This window comes from Lagenorhynchus albirostris, chromosome 10 (genome assembly GCF_949774975.1).
Source record: "Lagenorhynchus albirostris chromosome 10, mLagAlb1.1, whole genome shotgun sequence".
Lineage (NCBI taxonomy): Eukaryota > Metazoa > Chordata > Mammalia > Artiodactyla > Delphinidae > Lagenorhynchus > Lagenorhynchus albirostris.
The window spans coordinates 62,654,638-62,675,050 of record NC_083104.1 but is presented as its reverse complement, the minus strand read 5'-3'; the positions used below and the strand labels follow the sequence as shown (position 1 = coordinate 62,675,050).

General features: G+C 37.3%; 1 protein-coding gene across 13 annotated transcripts in view; it reads left to right on the top strand.

Moving 5' to 3' along the window:
* Positions 1-20,413, top strand: part of MLIP (muscular LMNA interacting protein) — a 301,391-nt gene that overhangs the window by 143,000 nt on the left and 137,978 nt on the right. For 11 of the 13 annotated variants that reach the window (XR_009542909.1, XM_060162533.1, XM_060162528.1 and 8 more), the window contains exons 4-5: positions 7,052-8,536; positions 18,151-18,222. The exons of 1 other annotated variant lie outside the window; for it this stretch is intronic. Coding sequence is in view for 11 of the 12 variants with exons in the window: in XM_060162533.1 (XP_060018516.1) it covers positions 7,052-8,536; positions 18,151-18,222 (1,557 nt within the window). In the remaining variant the exon portion in view is untranslated. The remainder of the gene's footprint in view (positions 1-7,051; positions 8,537-18,150; positions 18,223-20,413) is intronic. One more of the 13 variants, XM_060162535.1, reaches the window with a different exon arrangement.

The following is a 20,413-nucleotide window of genomic DNA, read 5'->3' as shown; positions in this document are numbered from 1 at the left end:
TAAGAAGTCAGGGGAAGTATATTACTTTTCTATTGCTGCATAACAGATTACAATATATTTAGTGGCTTAAAAAAAACACCTATTTATTTTCTCCAGGGTTTTTTAGATCAGAGGCCTGGGCACAGCTGAGCTGGGTCTCACAAGTTTGAAATCAAGATGTCAAGTTCATCTCACCTGGAAACTCTCCTAGGGGAAGGGTCTGCCTCTAAGTTCCCCCATGTTATTGGCAGAATTCATTTCCTCGAGGCTGTAGAATTCATGGCAGCTTGCTTCTTAAAGCTGCTACCTTGATCTCCAGCTTTCTGACCCTCTTTTAAAGGGCTCATTTTATTAGTGTTGCCAAGTCTGAGCTTGTACTGTTCACCGCATGTCAGGCTAATAAATTGAGAGATGAGTTGTTGGGGCCAGGAATAGTGACTTTATTTGGAAAGCTAGCAGACCAAGAAGATGGCAGACTAGTGCCCCAAGGAACCAGCTTCCCTGAGTTGGAATTCAGTCTTCTTTTATCTAAAAAGGGGAGGTGGTTTAGTTAGTTGTTGCAAACTTCTTGGTGTTGGAATCCTTTGTTTTTGCAGCTGTCCACATAGGTCTGTAGGTCTGGTCACAATGTTCCTATAAACCTTCAAGACAGATGTTACTCTGTTCTGCAACTTTTTATCTCTATATGAATGGAAAAGTGTTACACCTTTAAAGGTTAGAGCCTTGAGAATGCGCTATCCTGCATATTTCAGGCTATAGGCAACATTCTTAACTTGTAGCTAAAGCAATAGATACACAGGTTAAAGTAAAAGAAACACATCCAATATGGAGTCAGATTTGTTCTTCCCTATTGCATTAGGGCATGCCTACTCAGGAGGATCTCTTATTTGATTAAGTTAAAGTCATCTGATTAGGAACCTTAAATACATTTGCAAACTCCCTTCACCTTTGCCAGGTTCTATTAGCTAGAATCAAGTCACAGTCTCCATCTACATTTAAGAGGAGGGGATTAAGGCAGTCTGTGTGGGGGCGGCTGTTTGAGAAGTCATTTTAGGGTGTGTTGGCCAGAATAAGTAAGTAAATCAACACAGTGGTGGTAGGGAAAGGTGTGACTGAGAAGAAATCTACATAGACCTGTAACTAGGGTATTTACAGGCACCACCGATCTTGGTGCATGTGTGTGCATGTGTTTTTATCAGTTAGATTTTGTTGCTTAACAAACAGTACCAAAATTGTGTTTTCAAACAGCAACCATCTATTTAGCTCAAAAATCCGCAGGTCAACAATTTGGCTGTGTTCAGCTGCGTGGTTCTGCAGCTCTGGGTCAGGCTTGGCTGATCTTTGCTGCGGTTCACTTACGGGTCTGCAATTGGCTGCTGGGTCAGCTGCTGGCTGGTTAGCTGTCTGGTGGTTGGTTAGCTGAGATGTGGTCTGGCATCTTCCAGTGGACTAGCCTGGGCTCATTTACATTGTGGTGATGCTCTGCACTCAGCAAGCCAGTAAGCCCCAATGCACAAGTGCTTTTCAAGCCACTGTGTCTTGTATCACATTTGCTAACATCCCACTGGTCAAAACAAGTCATATGGCTAGGTGAGGTTAAAGGGTGAATGAGGAAAAGGACTTTGCCTTTCTTATGAAAAGAGTAGAAAAATGTGGACAGTTTTACAGTCTACTACATGATAGTTATTATTATCTTTTTAATGATGGGAAGTATTCTGCTTTATGTTAGGATGAGAGAACCAGTAAAAAAGAAAAAGGATGAATACATAGCATACAGGGGATAGTTAATGAAATGGGATCCCTGAGAAGGCAAGAGCTGCTGGGATTCAGAGTACAGAGGGAAATTTACTCTTAAAAAGGGAAAAGACATTATTTTTCTTTAGAATGAAGGAAAGGGGATAAGAATAGGTCTAGAAAAAATTTAATTTTCCCAGTAATCATAATTTTCCTTGGAGAAAAGGAATCTCAGTTATCTGTTGCACACAGTGAGGGAGGTTCTGGGAAAAGGGTTAGTGAGTGCTAACTTTGTGGAAGGCTGTTGTTTAGAACAGGAGAGGAAGCTGAGGTCAAAATATAAGAAAAGAAAAAAAAAATCCCAAACGACCCACAAAAAAGCTGAGTGGTACACAGCCCAGCTGAGACTATAGACCTTAAATTTATGATGACACCAATTTACAGTGCCTTACCCAGCCCCTGTGTGAATTAGAAAAAGGTACCCCCTCTGCTTAGTGTAGGAAAGTTCAGCCCCACTCTCAGCTGGCGCCCTTGTACAGGACAAGTTCTTAAATCAAGTGCAGTGGCCCTGGGTTCTGTTATATTTTTAAAATAACAGCTTTAAGTACACTAGGTCTAGGAGCATAATTGATTTAAGAATAATGATTTGCCAAGTGGATTAGCAAAAGAACAAGATGGCTAGAGTGTTGACAATATTGGCAAGAAGGTTGAGGTTAAAGAAGTATTTCTAAAACCTAAAATGCAAAATAGCAGGGGATGAGGGAGATGAGACTGGCTAGGAGGAGAGGGGCTCTGTTGTGAAGGAACAATCTTGAGTTCTTGGTAGATGTGGGAAAGTATTGGTGACATCTTGAACATCGGTGTGTTTTGATTAGATTTTTTTTTTTTTCTGTATGTGGGCCTCTCACTCCTGTGGCCTCTCCCGTTGCGGAGCACAGGCTCCGGACAGGCAGGCTCAGTGGCCATGGCTCACGGGCCCAGCCGCTCCGTGGCATGTGGGATCCTCCCGGACCGGGGCACGAACCCGTGTCCCCTGCATCGGCAGGCGGACTCTCAACCACTGCGCCACCAGGGAAGCCCTGATTAGGTTTTTAACAGGTCAGTCTGAAGATAGGTGCAATTGGGTGCAACTAGAAATAGGAATACCAAAAAGATGACTTAAATTGTTCAGGTAAGAAAGGCTGAGAATCTGCTCAGTCACATTGCAAGTGTCCATCAGTGAGAAGAGGACAGATCAGCAGGTTTGTTTAGGAGGCCAAGGAGCTATAATGTAATGATTGCATGCAAGGACAAAGGAGAATCAGGAGTTTCTGCCTTGCAGAAACTGTACAGATTCGGGAGAAAGATCACAACTATATGGACCAACATGGTTTAAATCTTGGGAACTATTCAGACCATCAGGCAGCAGATCAGACATTTTCGTTTTTATTCAGATGTTTTGGAATCTCATGGACACATTAGGAAAAACTGAATATACACAGAAGCAGTTAATTTTATTTATTTATTATTGAACTATAATTTATTTACAATGTTGTGTTAATTTCTACTTTTCAGCAAAGTGATTGTTACACATATATATACATTCTTTTTTTTTTATATTCTTTTCCATATGGTTTACCATAGGATACTGAATATATTTCCCTGTGCTATACAGTGGGACCTTATTGTTTATCCATTCTCTCTATATATAATAGTTTGCATCTGCTAATCCCAACCTCCCAGTCCATCCCTCCCCCAACACCCTCCCTTAGCAACTGCAAGTCTGTTCTGTATCTCTGTGAGTCTGTTTCTGTTTCATAGATAAGTTCATTTGTGTCATATTTTAGATTCCACATATAAGTGAAATCATATGGTATTTGTCTTTCTCTTTCTGACTTACTTCACTGAGTATGATAATCTCTAGTTATATCCATGTTGCACAAATGCCATTATTTCATTCTTTTTTATGGCTGAGTAGTATTCCTTTGTATATAATACCACATCTTCTTTATCCATTCCTCTGTCTATGGACATTTAGGTTGCTTCCATGTGTTGGCTACTGTGAATAGTGCTGAGAAGCAGTTAATTTGAGATTGACTAAAGTGACAAGGCAGCTATACTACAGAGACTGGTTGTTAAAATAACTGATAGCCTCTATTATGCAGGATCCAATATGGATTTAGGATTAAGACCATCCACTTGATGAGAGCAGAATATTGTAAGCATCCTCTGTTACAGAGATTACTGTGAATATATTCAGAGCTCAGGATAGTTTTTCTAGGAGAAGAGAGTTTTGAAAATGATTTTGGAGGAGGTATGTGGTAAGGGGGCTCAAGGAATCAGAAGAGGGCTGGGGATTGGAGAACATAGTCAGCGGTGATTTTAGAGAGGTGCCTGAAGCGAAGACATCAACAAATATCAGGTTAGAAATAAATGGTGGAGAAGACAGAGAACAGGTTTGAGAGAGAAGGAATTAGAGAACCTAGAGAACAGAACTGGGGTTATTAATGGGAGAGGATGAAAAGATTGATATAATTTGTAGGCATCATCAGAGAAGTTTATTATCATCAGTAAGGGATTTACAGGAAAGAGCTAAAATAAAGGGCCTATTTCGAGCTACTTGACTGAACATTTGACAGGTATCCATCCTTTCTTCCCGCATAAAATTATTCCTGTCTTTACTCGCTCTTTTTTTAAAGTTATTAATAAGAGGAACTCAGGAAAATGAATATTTTTCATTAAAAAATGCATTCCCCTCTCCTGGAAATTTTATAAAAATATGGTGCCACATTTTTATATTAGTATAAATTAGGATAACATCAAATCAGAAAAAAACATATTGCAAATGCTTATTAATACATCAAATAGGAAAATATAATAAAAAACATTCTTAGACTTTTCAGAATCTTTCCCTTTGAACTTTTCTTAGAAGTTCTTCAATGATAAGCTATTAGAAAGTACAGTAAAATTAAGAGTTACTTATATTAGGTAAGATATGACTTCGTGTAATAGAATGTTTGGTAATTAGAAGCCATAGTCTTGGGGAAATTAGAGGCAACAGTCTTTTCCTCTGATGAGACCCTCAAAATCACAGTCCTGAGATTTTAACATGATAATTTGGTAGATAATCAGGATGAATTAATGAGTTTGTTATATAAACTGAAGTTATTTGGAAACATGACAGAAAAGGTAATGGAATTTTTGTGGCTGTTATTAATTTACAATTTTTTTATAACAAAAGCTATGGCATAGCATGCAAAGAGACTGTACATAGCCTCGAAATTTCTTCATTCTTTCCATGAGGACAGAACAATCATAGGAAACAATTAGAGAAGACCTTTCACTTATGGCTAAACACATGAGTTGGTTTTACAAATACTGGATAAGCGAATTGTTTTTAAGCAAAACTTATGTGAAGGAATTGTTAAGCTTTCTTTTTCAATTTGATTGAATTCTGTTTGATTTTCAATTATTGATGATTTTCAGATATTCTGGGTTGCATGCCAAAAGTATTCAAAAATAATTTATGTGACAAGAATTCTGTGTTGCAAATACACAAATGAATTTGCATATAAATAGAGAAGAATATTTTCGGTACATTTGCTCAGAAACTTAGAAGTTTGGGATGAGTTGTTTGAATTTATCAGTTTTAAATATTTTTAGAACTCAAAACTCTATGATATGAAAATCTTTGCATTAGGTCTGATGGACACCTTCTTAACATGTTATAGAGCAAAATCAAGAAATATCTTTTACTGAGTTTATAAATGAAGCTCTTGCTAAGTTTAATTATTATGGTCGTACACTTTTCTGCTATGTAATGCAATGTATATAATATTATACAACTTAATATATAACTTAATAAATTAAGTATATAACTTAATAAATACAAATTAATATTTTGAATAACAGATATTCCCTAAATTCTGTATTAGGTACAAATATTTTCTTTTCTCTTATGGATCAATAGACTCAAATCAATAATTTTAAAGGAAAACCTCTGTTTAAAAGATTTGGCTTTAGAATCATTTATAATTTCAGTATTTGTCTTAAGGTAGTGGATAATTTTAAAAATAGGGCAAGAAGAGAGCTACTCAGTTATTTTACAGGCTCTCCCTAGCTTCTCTTGAAAGTGATACAATATTTCTTTATTTTCTTTTTATTTGATGTGGGATTGGTGGCTTGCATTGTTTCAGGCAGATTAGATGAACCTATTTGCAGGGCACCTATAGAGACATAGACATAGAGAACAGATATGTGGACACAGTGGGGGAAGGGGAGGGTGGGATGAATTGGGAGATTAGGTTTGACATAAATACACTACCATGTGTAAAATAGATAGCTAGTGGGAAACTGCTCTATAGCACAGGGAGCTCAGCTCGGTGCTCTGTGATGACCTAGATGGGTGGGATGGAGGCAGAGGTGGGAAGGAGGTCCAAGAAGGAGGGGATATAGGTATGCATATAGCCGATTCACTTCATTTTACAGCAGAAACTAACACAACATTGTAAAGCAATTATACTCCAATTAAAAAAAAAGAAGATAATGTACTCTGGCTTCTTTCCATATGAAAGAGTATCTATTCATTCCTTCCAACATAACTCACATCATTTATTAACTGTTCATTCTGGCAAGTAATTAGGGAAAATATTTTTCATAAGCTAAAACTCCCTCTCTGTTTCAGCCTTGGCTTTCAGTCTCTCAGTTTGTTACAGTTATGTTGATGTTAAGCACTGCATCTTTTGAATTCTGGGCATTATTTTCAGGTTTACAATATGTAGGAGTAGTCCAGGTTTTTAGAATTTTTAACATTCAAAGTGTGGTAAAGTTTTTAAGGATTGTAGTCATTATTATTATATTATGGTTTATATTCTTGCAATGGAAGAAGACCTATTTCCTTTTCCAAAGTGCATTTTGAAATTTATATTGACAGTGATTTAAATCTTTTCAAATCACACAATTCCAAAAGAAGATAACTCTTTTAGATTTTTGTCAATGAATTATCTTCCAAAGGGAGACATGCAAATACAATTTTATATTGATGTTCATTCTGGAGAATAAATGAGATATAGTATCTAAGAGTTCACCATTTATTTATATTTTATTTCAAATTCAAAGCAATGCCTCATTAGCAAAACAGAATTTCTGCCATTTTCTCAGAGGTTTAAGGGCCTCTTTTTGTGTAAACTAATAAGACTGTTTGCATAAATGCACAAGTGACGAGAATGTTTTGACAGTTTCACAAATGATGTCCTATGACCCTGTCTATTTCTCTTTCCTCTAGTTAACTTCTCCCACTGCCTCTGAGCAGCTTGCCTATAAACCACCTGCTTTCTCCTTTGTTTCTCCAACTAATCAGAAAACACCACCTGTCCCAGTCGACCTAGCCGGAGCCTCTGTCCTGGAGGAGTTCCACCCGAGGAGGCTGGATGTCAGTGGGGCCCTGGTGGAAGAAACAGCCATGTACTTTCAAACTTCCGCTCACTCTGCACCATTATTTGCACCGAAGGGCACGTCCTCGACGTCACAGTTCCCCCATCCCGCTCAATTATCAGGTTCTCACTCATCCAGTCTAAGTGCAGTCCAGCAAAAACCTGGCCTGACGTCTGAAGTCCTCAAGAAGACTGTCACCTCGCATGTCCTTAGTCCCAGAGAAAGTCCGAGAACCTCTTCTCCTTCGCTGCCCTCCGGTGCTTCTCTGAAGTCGAATTCAGCCTCCTACATCCCGGTCCGCATCGTCACGCACTCACTCTCTCCGAGTCCCAAACCCTTCCCCTCCCCTTTCCACGGCTCTTCTTCCACTGTCTGTAGCGAAGTGTCATCCAGCGGGAACTTCTCAACGTCAGGGGTGAAATCCCCAGTGCCCTCCCGGCTTTCCCTCCTCACTGCCATCCTCAAGTCCAACCCTTCTCACCAAAGACCCCTTTCCCCGGCATCCTGTCCCACCTTCTCTCTCAACTCCCTGGCTTCTTCCAGCCTCACACTCGATCAAAAAATTAAACAAACCTCTCCTACGCCTAAAAAATCCCTCTCAAGTTGCTCCCTGCGAGCGGCGTCTCCAGAGCAAAGGGAAAACCAGGTTTCTGATCTCAGCCAGCAATCCTTTCCCTTCCCTTTTTCCACTAAAGCTGCTCCCCTTCCTCTGGCATCCTCCCTTTCTCCCCCGAAACAGGGCAGTAGCAGCCTTGCTTCTTTGAATGTAGAGAAAACGCCATCCCCCACTTCTTTAAAGAGCAGCCCAATGATTTCCCAGCTGCAAACCAGTACCTCCAGTTCTACAGGTCTGCCTCCTGTCCCTGCAAGCTTTTCTCCTTTGTTTTCCAAGGGCAGACAGGATGCTGACCTCAGGGGCCCAGGAAAGCCCAGGGATATTTCCCCACATCCTTCTACGTTAGCCTCGTCGGCGTCGTCTTCGGTGTCTCCTCCCACCAACCCAAGAGCCAGGCTCCCCTCTCCAGAGAAATGCTACCATCCTTCCCCAGCTCTTTCAAACCTGATAAACAGATCCAAGAGAGCATCAGCACCTCTCTCTGGCCCGGGGCAGACGCCTTTAGCTCCTCCCCCACACCCTGTCTCCAGCGCTGGCTCTGCCTCTCTTCCCCAACTGGGGTGCTCCGCTCTCCCTCGTGCTAATGCGCCCACCGAGGTGCGCCACCTCAGTCCCTCAGCGCTGCACCCAAATCTTACCCTGCCTTCAAGACTTGGGAAATCCGAAAGCTCCATATCTGACCACAGGTCATCTGTTTCATCCCCATCACCTCCCATCTCTCTAACAAGAACCAACGAGCTGATTTCACCTTGTGCATTGTCCATGTCAACAGGCCCTGAAAATAAGAAACATAAGGTATTTTTTTTTTTTTTTTGCACGTTGCATGGTGCATGTTTCTTTTGAAATACGGAATCATTTTTTTTCAGGGGAAAAATCATCAATTATGATATTCTTTCTGTTCCTACAAAGAGATAGTGCAAGGGGATCTAAGATTTGGTATATTTGAATGTGTAGATGAATTATAAACGGTCTAAAATTGTGTATGTTTCTGAAAGCCTCTTTGATGTTGCAAATCCTCTTATGGTAACCTTTTATATCTGTGGCTCCAAGGGCATTTTTTCCAGGCATAATATGAGTTATATTATTGACCCGAAGATGGAATTTAGAGCAGTTAGATGGAATTTGGGAATATGATACATTTCTGATTCTTTAATAACATGGACCCTATTATCCATCAAAATATCCTGTACTGATAAAATAGTAGACAGGATTACTGTAAAATGGACTATTATCATATATCAAGCCCCATATAACTGCCCAGACAATCTGACAACTTTCTATTTCCTTTACTGGCATTTATTTATTAGTAGTAATTTTCTTCCCCTTCCACCATGATGATTTCTTTATTGCTCTCCATACACCTCAAGCTAAATCAATATGGATTTAGCTATATATATGTTGGGCAAAGAGAATAGAAATTTCCTTTGTATGTGAAAATTATTTGATTTATTATGAACACTGAATACTTAATGATTATAAAATACAGAAAGGATGGACAGGCTGGGTAGAGGGAAGTAAAGTTAAGAGAGAAGTATTGACTTTTAAATGCTCTGAAGCGACCCATTGAGGAAGGATGTGAAATCAGCATTTACTTTAATATGAGAAGGGAAACATTTGAAGGAGTTACTCATAGCATTCATTGTTCCTTTTTCCTGGAGGAAGGCAACTCTGCCCTAGAGTGTAGCAGCTTCCCAACTGTTCTCATGTAATTTAAGATATGGAGTTTAGACACTTAGGATTCAGTCAGTATTCTATAAATGAAATAAAATTATGAAAGTGTCTGTATTAGGAGGGGGTTTGGATTTTCAGTTCAGTGCATTGAATTAACACCATTTTAGAGTGTCCAAGTTGGTTCCATGGAGATTGTATTCAACTCTGTCACTGTTGGGATGATGAACTTACCATGGAAAAGATGAAACAGCCCACGTGATGCTGTTAATATGTTACAGTACAATTCAACTTAAAAAGCATGCATTAGACGTCTACTGTATGCCCACCACCATGCTAGCTTTTTTGTGGATGTGTTTTATTTTAAAGGAAAATAATCCTTTATCTTAAAAATATATTTTATTCAGCAAAACAACATATACATATATATAATGTGGAGAAGCCATAGAGAGTTATTAAATCTACAGTAAAGCTAGAAAACAAGGATAAGGCAATATTAATATCATGTAATACAGATTGTGTATAAGAGTTCACTGAATTCAGTATAAGAGAAATATTATTATGGGATATGTTTAGTAAGGGAAGTTATCATAAATGTCAGGCCTGTCGGAAATGTTTAGGATTTAGCTTAATGAAGAGGAAAGCAGGTGGCATTTCAGAAATGGTAAACAACTCCACCAAATATACAGAAGATGATCCCAGAGGAGTATATGTGGGCATGTAAGAAGATTGGCCTTATCATCGAATAGTGATGATAGTAATGATAATTACAGTAACAGATATCAAATACTTTCTGTGAGTCAAGGACTATCCTAGTAGTTAAGCAAAGTAGTTAAAATTTAATTAACAGGGACCATGTTAGTTAATTTTGTCATGACCATATGAGATTGGTAATATTATTTTCTTCATTCTGTATACCAAGAAACTGTAGTTCAGTGAATAACTTGCCCAGGTTACATTTCTTATACTGGCAGAGCTGACATTTATATTAATTGAAATCTACTGATTCCTGAAGCCATGTTCTTTATTACTGAGATTTATTGCTACAAAGCAATAACTCATATTAATTATCATTTTAGCCTTATTTATTAATTCTTATGAAGGAATGAAATGATGATTAGAATTATCAATTTGTATAATATTTGAATCATTTTAAAATGTATTTTTCAAGATTATTAAGTCCTTGTATTTTAAACTTCAAAGCAAATGGGTTGGAGGAAATCTAACTTTCTCTCTAAGTTTGAAAATATGATTTATTTGAGGTGAAATGACCTGATGATTATCTTTTCAATACATATGTGTGATTATGGAATTCATTTGTAATGTATTGAAAAAAAACCCCTGGTGATCTAAACATTACTTTTTCCTGAATTTATTGGCAATTGTCTCTTAAACCATACTGCCTTACACTTATTCTTTACCTCTATGAAAAGTAGTGTTACTCCACAGGCTTCTTAGAGGGTTTCTGTTTGTGGTTCACTCTGTTTTGTTCATGTTTTGTCCCATTTTTGGAGAGTTGGAAAAGAGTGAGCCCAGAGTGGCTTCTGATGAAGTCCTTTTTTGCCCTAAAATCAAGTTTTTTGAAGACCTGTTCCTCCCCAGCTCATTTACTGCCCCCAATATTGAAGAATTTTCAGTGTTAGCTTTATTTTTTCTGCTTATTTTCTTTATATCCAAGTTAATAAAGTTCAACTTGTAGAAATGCTTCTTAAATTTGATGAACATGTATGAAAATATGGAGAATGATTATAACTAATCCATTTTTATCTGTTCCTTTGAACAGAAAAAATGTTTCTTATAATGGGTAAAATTTATAATAACTTTTACAAAATTGGTTTCTCTCGAGACATATTTATTTGTCATATTTATCATATATATATCATATAAATATTTGTCATATTTATTTCCTCCTTGCTTCTTGCTGTTCTCTCTGTAGGTAAAAAATCAGTATGTGTGTGTATATATATATATATATATATATATATATATATATATATAAAACTATTCTTTGCAAGAATTGTAACTTGAGTGTAAAAAGTTCAGTAAAATGGATACTGTTGGATACTGGAAGAGATAAATCTTATCGTAGTTTCTTTTGATGTTTGACTCGTTTTGTTTAAATTGCTAAGATTACTTTATAGATTGATAGGAGGAAATAGACAAAAGCTTTGGGATATCAAAAAATTTATATGCTTTTAGGGACTGTTTCTTGTCTGGCTCGTTCCACTGTGGTGCTAATCTGAGCACAGGACCCTCTTTGAAGTCAAAGAGTTTCAGATTTAGATCAGCTTCACTCAGTGCCAGATCCTGAAAGGAAAGAGGTCCTAGAATACAGATAGCCATCAAATTAAAACATCAATGCTTGAAAGATATTAGTTCCAAGTCTGGCCTTACTGTCCTTTGATATGAAAATGAACTGGAACAGCTAGCTTAGGCTGAGCTAAATTCAGGTATAAGGTATGTTTGATGTTTCTTTCTCATAGATAGAATCTTAAAGTTCTGAATCTGCTTTTATTAGTATAACGGCTATATTTTAATTTCAGATATGGTTGAAAAATATTATTTCACATTATAATCATGGTCCTAGACAGGATGGATGTCTCCCTGAATGTTGCTCCCATGGCTCTTTGATCAATGTGTATACTGTCTGAGACACTTTTTCCCCTTGGGAAAACCTGAATATCAGAAAATTAATCTATGGAGTTGTATTTGGGTTCCCAATATCTTTTGCCTTCATTATAATTTACATTTTTCTCCTAGTGAGTTATCATGATGTTCCATATGGAAATTTGGGATGGCCATTACATCAAAACCTCATACATTTTGCCCCTCAATGATGATTGTCTGAAGCTCTGTGCGGGCTCCAGTGGTGTCACTGTCCTGGCCTGAAACCTAGCTGGACACATGGATTGGTTAGGGAATCAGTTGGGAGCTTTTAGATATTTTATGAACTTTTATAGTTGATGTTTTATTTATAAACTCTTATTCTTTTAAGGCATCATAACATTTCCAAGTATATCACACTGAAAACTTGGTGGTTACAAGCCTCTATGTGACTTTCCCCATTTCTGCTGATCCTTACATAATCTGGGAACAGAATGAAATGTACCTCTATGAGCAAAAATGGTCAATCTGAGTTCAAAAAAATCACTCATTTGTAAAATAAATATGTATTGAGTGCTCATTATGTACAAGTTTCAAAGTTGTGAAGATGCTGAAACAAATAAAATTGCAAAAAATGCCTGCTAAAAGAACATTTATATTCTATAGTGAAAGAGAAACAGTCCACGACCCTCCCCCTCACCAATAAGTAAATTTTCTTGTATGTTAGAAGATCATAAGTATAGAGAAAAGTATAGCAGGGTAAGAGGTGGTTGTCACCAATTTATGTTGGGTGGCGGAGATAGGTTTCTTTGAAAGGGTGACATCCAAGGAGGTGATGCTTCTTGAGAGAGTATGGTCAGGCCCTTCCTCAGGGTCTTGTTGTTTACGTAATTTGAGGTCCTGCCATTTACCTGTACTTAAAGTGTAACCATGAGTTCAAATCCCTGATTCTCAAGGCAAATAGTACAGTTTGTTTTGAGATCTCATAGGTCTTTATTACTAGAGCCTGTGGTGAATTTTGTGTGTCAGTGATGGGGATGGTGGTGAGGAGAGTGGTGGGAAATATTTTCTGAAGGGGAAGGGTGTGTTCTTGCTATCCCCACCTTCACACCCAAGATTTATGTTACAATATCTAGCACTGCCTATAAATAGAATTAGCTCTGATAAACTTACATACAAAATGCAATTTCCTTTTTTTTTTTTTTTTTGTGGTACGCGGGCCTCTCACTGTTGTGGCCTCTCCTGTTGCAGAGCACAGGCTCCGAACGCACAGGCTCAGCGTCCATGGCTCACGGGCCCAGCTGCTCCGCGGCATGTGGGATCTTCCCAGACCGGGGCACGAACCCATGTCCCCTGCATCGGCAGGCGGACTCTCAACCACTGTGCCACCAGGGAAGCCCCAATTTCCTTTTTTAAACCTAAACTTTGCCCTGTACCTGTTATGTAGTGAATATTTAACAGATATTTATGGAAAGATGACTAAAAACATAGATTGCAAATTGGAGAGATATAGTAGTTATCACTGAATTTTTTGCTGGATTCAAAGTCAGGCTGGTCGGTTCTACCTTGTATGACTAGCTAATGGTGATTCCAGCCTGTAATATTACAGCCTATTCTTATTATTTAAGTTATAATTACAGTGACTAGAGTGATCTGTAATTTTAAGCCAAGGAAGGGAAACCAATGAATTTGCTTTCATACCTGGAAGCCTTGACATACTAAAAAAGAAATATGCTCCAAATTTGGATATTGTTAGGAGAACCTAAAAGAAATATACTGAACACAAAAAGTATCTCTTATGGCAACAAGAATGATGTTTGGACTGAGAAGGAAAGGCTACATATGTCTTAGAGATGCATAAAGCCCAAGATAGATGAAGAACTAGAAAGGACAACTAGTTGCTCTAAATAAGTTCATATCTCCTGGTCTAGATAAATTGTATCTCAAAAAACAGATGAAATTTCTAATTTTATTGCAAAAGAAGTATTGTAAATGATGGGAAAGAGGAGATTTACCAGAAAAAAGAAGCAAGCTGTTTTTTTAACACAAAAAATGGAAGGTAAATTCTGAAAATTATGGCAAATTCTTAGGTTGTGAATGTTTACCAAAACAGTTATAACTGGAAGTCAGACATTTTCTTCAGCAAAAGACATTTATTGAATTCTTTCCAGCTTCTAGCTTTTGTGATATCTTTCATGATATCTTGAACAAGGAGAGATATTTGAGAAGTAGTGATATATTTCTGTGAATTCTGAATGCTTAATCCAAAGCATCCTCGAGATCACTGTCTATCTCATCACCTTATTTTAATTTTATGCATATTATTATCTCTCTATGGCTTTTCTTTTGCTTTCTTATTTATTTGTTTGTTTATTGTTTGTTTCAGTTCATTAAGATGTAAGCTCTAGAGAGTAAAGGCTTTGTGTGTTTGTTTACTGCTGAATCACCAATACTTAGAGCAATGCATGTCACAAAGTAGATACTCAATAATATTTTGTTGAGTGAATCTATTAGTTGAACTGCCGTATCCAAATAAATTTACAAGATGGATTGATGCCCACCAGGTTGGCAGAATGCAGTAGGCAAGAGCTCCCTATCCTTGTATGTGACTTGAATGAAGATAAAGATGATATGCCTAAAAAATGGTTCATGAAATAATACAAAATTATTATCTTTGCAGTTTACAATGACTGACAAATCTAATCAGTGAAATTGGATAGAGATAATACCTAAAGTACTATTTTTGGATCTAGAAGGAAAAAAGCATAACTACAGGATAGAGGTTAATTTCAACAATTGTTAAGAAAAAGACGAAAGGATTAGGAATTTTAGGTAATAGCATACACAATGTGATCCAACAATATAAAATGACCTCAACTTCATTCTGTGTATTCTAAACACACCACAAAAACCAAGGAGGCAATGCCAATGAGTATCATCTTCACTGTATTAATTGAGTTTATTGTCAATATCATGTCAGTGATGATGATATTCTACTTTGTGTTAAAAATACATCTAGATAAACACACCTTTAAAAATTTATATATAATAGTGTGTTAATTCCAGATTCCTAATTTATCCTTCTCCCCACGTTTCCACTTTGGTAACCATATATTTGTTTTTAGAAGAAATGTAAATGTTCTTTTATTTTATTTTTATTTTATTTTTTTATTTTTTGGCTATGTAGGGTCTTCACTGCTGCGTGTGGGCTTTCTCTAGTTGTGGCCAGCGGGGGCTACTCTTCGTTGCAGGGTGCGGGCTTCTCATTGCAGTGGCTTCTTTTGTTGCATTGCATGGGCTCTAGGCACGTGGGCTTCAGTAGCTGTGGCACGTGGGCTCAGTAACTATGGCTCATCGGCTCTAAAGTGCAGGCTCAGTAGCTGTGGCACACGGGTTTAGTTGCTCCGTGGCATGTGGGATCCTCCCGGACCAGGGCTCAAACCCGTGTCCCCTGCACTGGCAGGCAGATTCTTAACCACTGCGCCACCAGGGAAGTCCCTGTACATTTTTTTTTGAAGTCTGTGAGTCTGTTTTATAAATACGTTCATTTGTATCATTTTTTTACACATTGTAAATCAACTATAATCTAATATAAAATAAAAATTAAATTAAAAATATTTAAAGGAATATTGACAGAGGAAAGGGATAGTGAAATTCTTCAGCTGAGGATCAGTAAGGAAGGGGTAGGTGGAAACAGCAGTATAACTATCACACAGAAGGGAGCTCTTAGTCCAAGCAGGGAAAAAGAGGACCAAAGTCCTATAGGAGTAAGTTAGCAGGAAACATATTTTGGCTCAATATAAAGGGGAATTTTGTACCAATTCTAACAATTAGACCTAAATGTGCTGCCTTAGGAGGTAGGCAATTGTTCATGGTGTGCCTGAACAGAGAATCAGAGAGATTGATGCCTTGGATGAGGGGGTTGAAACAGATTGCCTTCAATATCACTTCTAATTCTAAGATTTTATGGCATTACATTTATAATAAGATATTGCTCTGTAGAGGCTTCGTCAACTATATTCTTTAGGACAGCTGTGGATAGGAGAACAAGCATTATAAATGATTACGCATCCTGAAAGGAGAGGCAAGAGCATATGGCAGGTAAATCACAGTTGTTGAGCTGGAGCACCCTTGTCCAAATCCCAGCTATGATTTAGTAGCTAGTGACCTTGGATAAGTTTCTTAACATCTGTTTGTTTTAGTTTCCATATATAAGGTAAACATAATGTAATACCTACATAATAGGTTTGTTGTGAAAACTAAATGAGATAATACACATTAAGGTTTCAGAAGAGTACCTGGCTTGTAGTGATTGTTATCTATTATTATTGTTGCAACTATTGCTACAGTTAAATATCCACAAACCATTGTGGAGTATTAATAACATATTTTATTCTGCATTATTTGTCTGTTTAGATATTCCTTGGGAAAAAGTATCTTATAGAGAAGCATGGATATTGGATCCAGATGGACCTAGATTCCAAATCTGTTTTTTATGGGCTGTGGTCTTAGATGAGTCACCTGAGCTCACCACATCTTCTTTTCCTAATGACTCTTTAGTTATAGGGACTCTGCAAAATTAAATGAGGCAATGCATGTTATTCGCCTAGTCATAGATGTCAGCTCTAATTCCACATGCTGAGATGGCATTTTATTTTACTGCTTATCCAAATACATTATTTTCTGGAGACCATAGCAGCACTGGATCAATAGAGAGACTTATAATTAATGACTTTAGTCATTAATTATAAAATTACAGAATTCTGCTTCAGTAGGTAAGCTCAAGTCTTGAAGGGACCAGAGACTTTCTTCTTCCATGTCTGACATTTTGATTTTTTTCTACTTGAACTTCTTCCTAAGGAATATGAATGTGCCAGCCTCTTACCTTCCTCACACCAGCTGAATGAGGGTACACCAATCCCATCCATAAAATTCAAGGTTTTATTTTACTTGATTACCGTGTCTTCTTCTGTAGATCCTTTGGTCTTCTTTCCAGGGGATGAAGACAGCCTGGAGCTGCGTGCCAGTTTCCTGCTGGCTCTGGGCGAGTAGGGAAGTTGCCTAAGAGCTTTTGAAGTGAGAGGAACCTTGAGCTTAGTTAAGCAGCTTGGGACCCAGAACAATATCAAAACTGGGCCTTTGGTTATGTATATGATACTGGTTTCTACAACTTTCTCACGCTCAACCCTCTCCCCCAAATACTTCCCAAAACTGAACTAAATTACTCTGAGTTTTACTTAAAACTCAGAATGTTGGGCTTCCCTGGTGGCGCAGTGGTTGAGAGTCCGCCTGCTGATGCAGGGAACACGGGTTCGTGCCCTGGTCCGGGAGGATCCCACATGCCGTGGAGCGGCTAGGCCCGTGAGCCATGGCCGCTGAGCCTGCGTGTCCGGAGCCTGTGCTCTGCAATGGGAGAGGCCATAACAGTGAGAGGCCCGCGTACCACAAAAAAAAAAAAAGAAAAGAAAACTCAGAATGTTTTATCATTTGATTCATTAACATCACTGTATTAGAAAGTGCAGGAAAGGGTGATGAGGTTTAAAAAAATGAAATTAAGATCAAGAGCACAGCCTTCTAGTTTTTCCATTATGGAGTTAAATTGCTGATATCACTTCTATTCAAAATATACTACTCTCTAAAAATTACTGCTAAATTTTACGTGTTCTGATCATTGTTTTTATGAATGATGCAAGAGAATGTATTGAGTTCAATTAAACCTATTGGCATAATATTTGTTAATTATGACACTATAAAAAAAGAATTGCTTTCCTTTGAGAATCAAGCAAAAATACCCCAAATATTTATACAATAGTATTCTTCTCAGGGTATGCTGCTAATGAGAAATCTATATATAACTTTGTAAAAATGAATGTTTTTAAGTTCTGAAATGATATAGCATATACTTGCCTATAACCCCTAGGCTGATATTTTACTGTGATATTTCTTTGCTTCTCATTCTAATAAAATATTAACATGATAAACTAATTTTTTTCTGTCCAAAACAAGTTGTTGAAGCATAATCACTGTTTTCTTCATTTGATAACATGTGGTTTAACTTGGTAGAACTAGTCTAAATTTATGTCACGTTCTTTCCACTTTTCAACTCCACTCTTGCTTTCTGGTTACCCCCATTCTAGCAATACAAGACCAAGTCCAGCTACAAGGCTTTTGCAGCAATCCCAACAAACACATTGCTTTTGGAACAGAAGGTCAGTGTTGGCTCAGAAGCAGAGTGAATTTTGGTGATGTTTTCTAAAATTGCTTATGTCATTTTTGTTATGTTTAAAAAAACATTCTGTTTTCAAGTTCTGCCTTTACTAAAATAAAATGCTGCTCTTAGTTTAGGATGACGTAGTGAAAGCATCTTGGATAGAATCGGAGACATCACTGATTTATTGGTAGAGTCTTTGTAGGAGCCTGGAGTTATCCAAGCTACTAAGCAGCTCTGAGAAACTTGATTCAGATTTGGGTACATCCCTGTCCTTTGGAATTTTAAATGGTTATTAATATTTAAGAGCTTCTACCTCTATTCACATTGATCAATAGAGTAGAGGTAAAATGGGGTAACGTGTGGGCAACTGGCCACCTTTGAAATTGGATGATTAATAGTGGCTTCCACAGGGTGGAAATATTATAGCCAAACATCCAACTTAGCCTCTTAAATCCCATCATGGTCTGAACATCTTTGTCCATTTTCCTCAGCCATTGATCTGACCTCCATGAATGGGAGGGAGGGGTTGAAATCCCTTCCAATGACCCAGCTACTTTCACATGGCTCCAGGGTATTTTTGACTTGCTATTGAGTCATTAACTATAAAATTACAGGATTCTGCTTCAGTAGGTAAATTAAATTAAAGCCCCTTGTTTCATAAGTCATTACAAATACTCAAATGAAGCCCCAGTGGAGGATCATATCAGAATTGAAGTGAAATCAATTACCAAGTCTATGACATGATACATTTCTTATGTTATTTTTATGATATTTATTTTGGCAATTTATCTTTGCATGAAGCCCATTTTTTTTCTGTGCAATTATAGTGTTTCAAATAATGTTATAATTTGTCAGAATGTTAATGTTTGCAACCAGGTGGTATTTTGACCACTGGCTTATAAGCCTATATTCTTGTTATTTTAGCATGATCTGGAGAATAAAACTGTTATATATTCTTTTGTCTAAAAAAGTAGGAATTGTTAGTGGGATATTCTAAGTGGTATATAGGTGAACATTGGTTGGCAGTATCTCTTATATCATGTATCTCTGATAACAAATTCCCAATTATCCACCTGTGGCCCAGAGTCTATGCTCTATATATCTGAATGCCTTGAACTGGAGGTGGGAGGTGAGGGGGCCATCTGTAACTTTTTCTCTAGCTTCTCTTCTGAATTTTGACCTTCTATGGTTCATTGAAAGATGAGATGGGCGTAAAACACCAACTTCAGGAGGTTTCAGGAGGCTTCAAGAAGTGACACCTTCACTAGATGCCCCTTATCCTATTTTCTAGAGTTAAATATTATGTGGAGTCATAGTAGAAGTGTTCCCTCACCATAGACCTTCTCCCCATTTCAGATGGACATTTCCAAAATCTGGTCACAAGTGCCTGCCTTCACAGAAATGGGAGAAGCTCTCCCACTCAGTAGCCAGGAAGAGAGAATAGGGGCTGTTCTGCCACAGTGTCCTTCCCTCGTGCTGGCCAGCTCTCTTCTCTTCCAATTCAGTGGATTTTAGAGATTATAATCTATTAGTCAGTCATTAAAAATGAGGAATGATTAGCTTAATTTCAAATTGCATCACAAACCCATTTCATAAATGTCTATGGTGGTATTGCTTTGCATTGAACCTAATGCAAGTTCATTTGGGAGAGGTTTTGTGTTTTTAATTTTGAATAAAACATACTCTTCGGTAAAACTATTATTTTTATTTTTAGTACCACAACATGTAAATATCATGATATCTAGTTTAAAATATCTAAGTTTAAATATCATATCTAAATTAAAATATCTAATAAAATTATCTAGTGTGGATAATGGTCTCTTGGCTAAGATGTTGGTTTTGGACAATAAATATTTGAATTCTTCAAAGGTCACAGGATATAACATGATGTTTGTTTTTCTTTAGAGCCTTTTATAATTCCACTTTTTTTTTTTTTTGCTGGCTTTCCCATGTTATGTATTCCTCAATAAGAGATTTTACTTTGTAAGAATTTTTAAATAACAAAAGTATTATCCCAAGATTTATGAGAGTTTATTAATATTTTCAGTAATATTTCTTGAATGGTATTGTGTTGTTTCTTTCATGGTTGTTGTTTTTAAAAAAATAAATCTGGTAATTTCTATCTTTTTGCCCATCTGTTTATACAATAGAACTCATCCTATGCCATTAAAATCAAAGGGACTTATTTC